This window comes from Poecile atricapillus, chromosome 18 (assembly GCF_030490865.1).
Source record: "Poecile atricapillus isolate bPoeAtr1 chromosome 18, bPoeAtr1.hap1, whole genome shotgun sequence".
Taxonomy (NCBI): domain Eukaryota; kingdom Metazoa; phylum Chordata; class Aves; order Passeriformes; family Paridae; genus Poecile; species Poecile atricapillus.
The window spans coordinates 7,241,373-7,248,637 of record NC_081266.1 but is presented as its reverse complement, the minus strand read 5'-3'; the positions used below and the strand labels follow the sequence as shown (position 1 = coordinate 7,248,637).

The following is a 7,265-nucleotide window of genomic DNA, read 5'->3' as shown; positions in this document are numbered from 1 at the left end:
CCCAATGTCTTTGCTGATCTTCCTTACTAGATTCCTTATAATCAATGCTTCATTTGGTGTGAAATTACAAAAATGAATATAATTTTGGTTAAAACTGCGAAGGAAAGTAAGAATTTGCTTGCTATCTCAGCTGGAGCACTCTGCTGCCTTTGACATTTTGACTATTCCTGGTAAAGTACTTAAAAAGTACATGAAGAAAGTGAAAAAAAAAAAACCCAAACAAATTATTTCCAGTCACTGCAGACCTGAATTATTTTTAAAGTGGTGATTGACTGCTGGAAGTCTCTGTACTCTCCTGAGTGATCCAGAAATAAATCAATTAAACAACTCCATTTTGTCTTTTTTCCCCCATTTTTTATTTAGGTCATTGTATCAAAGCTGGTATTTCAGTAAGCATTGAGGCACTTCAGCATAAAATCTGTGGCAAACTGCCTTTGGTCTGTCACATTTCGAGTCTCACTCAGGCTTGCTGACAGCTACACGGAAGCTGGCAACTTCGAAGCAGTTTGCCTGGGGAAGAATTCCTGTAAAACGAGTGGGAAATGGAGTCAGGGTGTAAGTCCAGCCTGATTTCCAAGGGCTGTCCCAGTGATTTGAAGGCTGATACTGGTGTGCCTCAAAGCAGGACATGGACAGCTGCTCTTGCCCAGGCTGGTTTTGAGGACAGAGAAGTTCCCAGCAGGAAAGTGGGAGCTTGGGTGGCCTCCCAGCACTTTGGGGTGGCATCCCACAACTCTCAACATCCACCATCACCCTGTGCCGTGAAGCCAGCTGGTTCTCCAAGGCCCAAAGAAGGGATTTCCCCCCAGGTCTCTGCAGTGGGTTGGTAGCACAGTGCTCCTGGTTATCTGGGGGAAGATGTTGTGCTGGCAGCCTCTGCCTCACCAGCTTGTCACCTCGGACCGGGACAGAGAGACCTCGGCCAAGCTGGCCAAGCTCCCCTGGAGGACATTGGCACGGCTGGCTGCAAAAGGCCTGCTCTGCCCCACACAGCTCCTGCCAGCACACGTGCTGTGGGTGTGGGATATCCTAAGGGTGGGAGACGGGCAGGGCCTGGAGACGCTTTGTGCTGGAAGGAAAAGGCACAGGATGGTGGCAGGGTGGTGGAGCAATGGGTGGGAGACAGGGGCAGGGCCTGGGGACACTTTGTGCTGGAAGGAAAAGGCACAGGATGGTGGCAGGGTGGTGGAGCGGGGGCATGAAGGGGCCTGTGCTGGGCGCCTGCAGTTTGTGACATCACCAGAGCAACACTGGAGCGACACTGGAAGGATGGGGGAGTGAACATTCCATGCCATTCTGTCAGGTCACAGTGGCATGAGGAGCCCACTGTGAGCCCAAGTGAGATCTCGGCTATGCCACTGCAGTGAGGGGCCTGGAGCAGGCGGTGCACAGCCACCATGGATGAGAACAGATATCCTTTTCTTCTTCTACCTTCTCCTCTTCCTCTGCTCTCCCTGCCCTGTGACAGCTGCCATTGGGATGCCCCTGACATGGCCCTTTCCCCTCAGGCCTGGGCACACAGGGGATGCCCTGGAGGGCCTGGGGCAGCCAGTCCTGTCAGCCAGGGCCGGTTGATAATGTTTGGGTGGGCACAGTGCTGGGAGCACTCGTTCCCTGGTGTTTCTTGGCACTCCCCACCATTCCCTGAGCCTGCTGAATCCCCTCGGCTTCCCCACGTTTCCCTCCTCTCACTGCAGCCCTTTTTGCACCCTGACCACCCCTTGATCACACCCTCCCTTCGGCCCTTCTGTCACTGCTCTCTGGGACTTTGAGGACAGAGCAGAAATCTCTTCCTGCACACCTTGGGGCCTGCTGCATTCTCAGAGGGCAGAATGCAAGGATGTTCTAGAGTATGAAGAAAGGGAAGCACAATCTTCTTAGGTTTAATGAAATTAAACTTTTCCCCCTCATCCCCTCCATTAAAAGGCAATTTAATTGGCCAGAATCTTCCTTAACCTGACGTCTCATACGTGGTTTTGGAATACAATTCAGAATGATTTCATGAATGGGAATGTTGATTTAGAGGGCTGCAGGAGGCTGCTTGAAAAAATGCAAATAAAATTTGATGAAGACCATTTAAAACATATTTTCAAGGTAAGGTGTATGTCCATTAAGCAATGAATGGTTTAGAAGTTCAGTTACACACATCATATGTTTGCTGATTTTTTTCAAGTTAATTTTTTGGGAAATGTATTTCAAGCTAGTGTGGTGTGCAAAATCAGCAAAGAATTTTCCTCCTCCAGGTCTTTCATGTCTGTGTAAAATAGATAACCCAGGGTTTGAATTTGAATCATGAGCCTTTAGATTGGAAGGTATCTCTAAGATCACTGAGTCCAACCATTAATACATTGAAAAGTCCACCTCTGCAACTTGTCCCTAAGCACCACATCTGCAAGCATTTAAGTACTTTCAAGGAATGGTGACGCAGACACTTCCCTGGACAGCCTGTTCCAATGCTTGACAACACTTTCAGTGAAGAAATTTTTCCTAATAGCCTGGCACAACTTGAGTCCACTCCTGCTTGTCCTACTGCTTGTTACTCGGAGAGACTGACACCCACATAACTCTGTCTTTTCTCCACAACAAATTAGTGTAAGATGGAAAATATGTTGGTTTGGATTCCCAGGTTTTTTTTTGTAACATGTCTGCGCTTGAGAAAAGTTAAAGCATTCTGGTTTCATCCTATTCAGCTTCTCTGGTCAAGCTAATGAGCCCAGACATGTCTGTCTGATTCTGGACAGAGCCATGAGAGCAATCTTCTCAAAATCCTCTTTCCAGGAGGACAATTGGGATTTCTCTGAGCTGTCCAGGCTTTAGATCCAGCACACATTCATTCCTTTCTCCACTATACCTCTCCTGTAATATTTAAGAGGTGTGCCTGAATGGATGGGAATCGCTCTCTAACTCCCTGGGAATGGATTTGGCCTTGAGAGGTGGCAGTTTTAAAGATATTTCTGTGAAGATGACATGATACAGCTAGAAGCTGGACTTAAGTTCATTTAGTGTAGGCAAGCAAACTACTGCCAAGCAGATCTTGTCTCAGTGAGCAAATACTAACAAATGAGTACTGGATACATATTTTCTTCATGTAATGACTCAAAATATCTAAGATTTTCCCTTTACATCATTTCCCCCCCAAAAAACCCCATCTGTCTGGTAATGCTTTTTCCCTAAGGGAATGAAAACAAGTGTGTATATATATATAAATATATATATATTTATTTATATAAATACATGTATATTTACTTACTTTCACCTTTATAGATATGATTCTTTTGAGAATGTTGCAACCAGCTGGCAAATTTTGTCCTGATTTGGCAGAGACAATTAACTATGGCAAGTCAGAAAGGTCATAAGAAGGAAGGCACTAAGCTTTCCTCACCCTGTCTTCCTCTCTCATTGTTTGCCTTCTCAAACCAAGGTAGAACCAGCAGCATGAGCTCAACCCTGGCTGAAGAGGCTTCCTGTGGTTTTTTGAACTTTCACTGCATGGAGAAAGTTTCAAAGCTAGAGGATCTCTTGAGAACTTAAAAATATTTCTTGTGGTTTCCTCTATCTTCCCCCTACTTTAGTTTCTGGCAGGAATGTGAGAGATGGTCAGCTGTGGGAAGAGAAAAGGAGATTTGAGGGAAGTGACCTGCAAAGAAGAAGTCTGATCTAGTTGTATTTAACAACATATTATACCCAATAGCCTGATCTAGTTATTTATAGCAGTACTGTTAGGTGCCCTATGCTATTTGAGAAAGATTTACAGGGGTTCAGTAGTTTGAGGGGTTCAAATATTTCATCAGCGAAACAATATGTAAAAATCCAAAGCATTCTGGATGTTATAGACATCTTTGTAATTAACTGCACATCAGCAGTTAATCTAATGGTTATACATAGCAAAATACATTTTATAGAAAGCTAATTTTAAGGAATAATCAGCTTTTTTCTTCTCTGTTCTCTTTGAGCTTATTTTACTGTAATACTCTTTTGAGCAGTATCAGAATTATGAACATTAAGGTTTTAAGGAATAATAAATTTTCATCTAATTTCTCTCAAGACTTTGTCTCTTCTTTTTCTGAACAGCAAAAATTTGATGTGCATTAATAAAAATAGGAATGATAAAAATCTACCCCAAAAATTTACAATATCTTTTTATAGTGACATGATTTTTATCACTTTAATTTGAAGAGTTCTTTTGTGTAGTATTATTGCCTGTATTTCACCAGGAGGCAGCTAAAATAGAAACTTTACTTTTTTGTCCAGCTTCTCTTTGTGCCAGTAACTAAGTGAACATCCTCCAAGTCCTGATAGACTGTTTATTTTCAAAAGAAGTTGGTATTTTCTTTTCCTGCTTAATGGTTATAAGCAAATTTGCAGCACTGTTAAGAACATTAAAAATTGGATGGAAGAAATCAACCTTAGATGGGGAATTTCTCAGCAGTAATGAAATGTGTATAATTAGCATTTGTACAGAAATATTTTCTTGCTGGTGATTTCTGTTAATAATGATCATTATTATTCTCTTTTGCAAACTCAAAGCAAACACTGAAGTACTCATTTGTAAGATTTTTTCACTAGAACTCCTCATGAAATTTAATTTTGTACTCGTTTCAGTTATTTAATATATTTTTACTCCTATTGTACTTATTCAGAAGTGCAGAAAGAACTTTACTGCATAGGAAGGAACTGGCACCAGATCTTTAAACTTTTGGCTTTCATGGTATGGCTTCAAAACCAATCTAATTTAGCAGTAATCCAATCTCTTGATCAAAGAGCAGCCAGAGCTCAAGTAAGCAATTTCCTGCTTCTAGACATTTCTGTGGAAGCCAAAGCAGCCATAGTAAGGGCCATGTTTGGATGTTTGGATGCTGGAACGTGGTGTCTTTGGCATCTCAGTTTAAGGAGCCAACAACTGAGAATTTTCATCAGTTTACAGTCATAAGCACTGAGGCAGTGGATTGCCATTTGTGGTTTTTGTGAGCAATTTTGTCAGAAGATTTCTCTTGATTTGGCAGGTTTTAAGCAAAAATCAGGCTAAAATGTTAGAAACATTTATATTTCTATATTGATATTAATTAATTAATCAGTACATAATTAACTAATATATAACATATATACAATATACAGCATATAGCATATACTATATTTTATATTATATATTAATAAATAATCTTAATATACATAGTATATAATATATAGTTTATATAATAGAATATGTTATATATTATTATATATATGCTATTATATCTTAATATACGTATTACATATTATATCTTATTATGGTTATATTATATTATATTATATTATATTATATTATATTATATTATATTATATTATATTATATTATATTATATTATATTATATTATATTATATTATATTATATTAATGTTTTAATAAATTTATATTTATATTTATATTTATATTTATATTTATATTTATATTTATATTTATATTTATATTTATATTTATATAGAAATGCAATTTATATTTATATATTATATATATTATATTTATATTTTTATATATTATGTTTATATATATGCAAGACATATATTTATTTCTATGCTTATTTATATATATATATGCAGTTACTTATTTTAAGTAGAAAATTTTAAAGGAAAAATAGAATTGTTAAACCTGTGAAAAATGTAAAAAGCAGAAATGGTAAAAAAGCATTATTCTGCTCAAATTCTTTTGTGGCCTTTTAACTTTTCTAGTGACTTTTATACTGAAACACAGAAATTAATTACTATGGTAACATTTTGTAAGCTGTATGAAAACAAGCTTACAATTCAAGAATTCTGAAAGTGTGAATAATTAATCTAAGTTAAACATTCTGGCTTGTTAAGATTAGAACATGGTGTCATAGGTTATTACAAAATATCTTGTCTTCAAACTTGAATATTGTTTTGTTGTGAAACAATAAACTTCGTTTATTGAAGTGTTGAAAGGGTTGTATTTCTTGGTAATTTGGTCATCCTTATTTCATTTTTAAGATTACTGGTTGCTGATTTTGTGTGCAAATTTGACTGACAGTATTTACAATATGGTGTAAATAGCTGTTGGAGAGGTATTATACTAAATATATTTTCCACTTGATAAGTTTTATGCTGCACATTTATTTTAATGCATAGCATTTTAAAGATTTTCAACAATGTGTTTGAATATTAAAAATGCATTAAATCTAAATTTATTGCACTTATTTAGATGCTAATTGTGTCATATGGTCCATTTTACTTTATATAAAATATTTGTAGCACACAAAGTGTCATCTTAAAGTTGAGGAGTGTAATCTGATTGTAGTCACTGTTGCCTGAGGATTCTTCTATGATGCTCACTCTTATGGTCAGTTATAAAAGCGTGTTTGGTGCATAACTTTGTATAATTGCATGTTGTTTCATTAATTTCTTTTTTTTTTTAATAAATTTTGGTTGCTTTTTTCCCTCAGGAAACTGTGGACGAACAGTCAGGAAATATTATTGGCATGGACGACTTCAGAGCAATTTATCGAGCTCTTGTACACAGGCCTGAATTTGAAGAACTATTCAAGGCTTACTCGACAGATGGCAAAATTCTACCTGACAGCCAGCTCCTTAAATTTCTTATAAAAGAACAATTTCAAACTGAAGCTAATGAAACAACTGCCTTAGAAATTATTATGAAGTATGAACCCATTGATGAAGGTATGTACAGTTTAACTATTTGATATCTAGCTCTTATTTCTCGTGCTTCTCTCAATGACTGTGTTGTCCTAAACCTCATATATTTATTTCTTTAAAAGCATGTCTTTTCATCTATTTATTATGTTTTCTTCCTGTGTTTTAATTTCTTTTTATGGTGCCCTCCTTTCTTTGCTCTGTTCTTTTTTCTGTCATTTCTTTATATTTTTATTTCTAGTCCTTCTACAAATTCTGTTCTTCAGCTCATTACAAACCATTTTCAATTTGTTTTTCTTAAAGTCCATATCTGCCATTTTTCTTCTCTGCTCGTTACACTGTCTTCTCTCCCTTGAGTAACTTAGTGAAAATTCAAGGCCTCAGACAAGACTTTTATGTCCTTCTGACTTCCTTGCAGGGGCACTGTGGAAAATTTTTGTAGGTGCCTGGTCACCTTTTGTGAATCACTAGAATGCTGAGATGAGGAGGGCTTCATAAATCTGTAACATGTTCTTCACCTATTTAAAGGTGCCTCAAGTTGGGGTGTAACACTTCTGCTGAGCATCACTGATTTCAACTTGTGGCAAAATTTACAGCTAGGAAAAGGATAGAACTGCATT

General features: G+C 37.5%; 1 protein-coding gene across 1 annotated transcript in view; it reads left to right on the top strand.

Annotated features, from left to right (window-relative positions):
* Window positions 1–858: 858 nt before the first annotated feature.
* The window catches only part of LOC131586058 (1-phosphatidylinositol 4,5-bisphosphate phosphodiesterase zeta-1-like), a 49,047-nt gene continuing 42,640 nt past the window's right edge, over window positions 859–7,265 (top strand). The window contains exons 1-3 of the mRNA XM_058852797.1: window positions 859–1,013; window positions 1,944–2,094; window positions 6,438–6,672. Coding sequence (XP_058708780.1) covers window positions 859–1,013; window positions 1,944–2,094; window positions 6,438–6,672 — 541 coding nt within the window. The remainder of the gene's footprint in view (window positions 1,014–1,943; window positions 2,095–6,437; window positions 6,673–7,265) is intronic.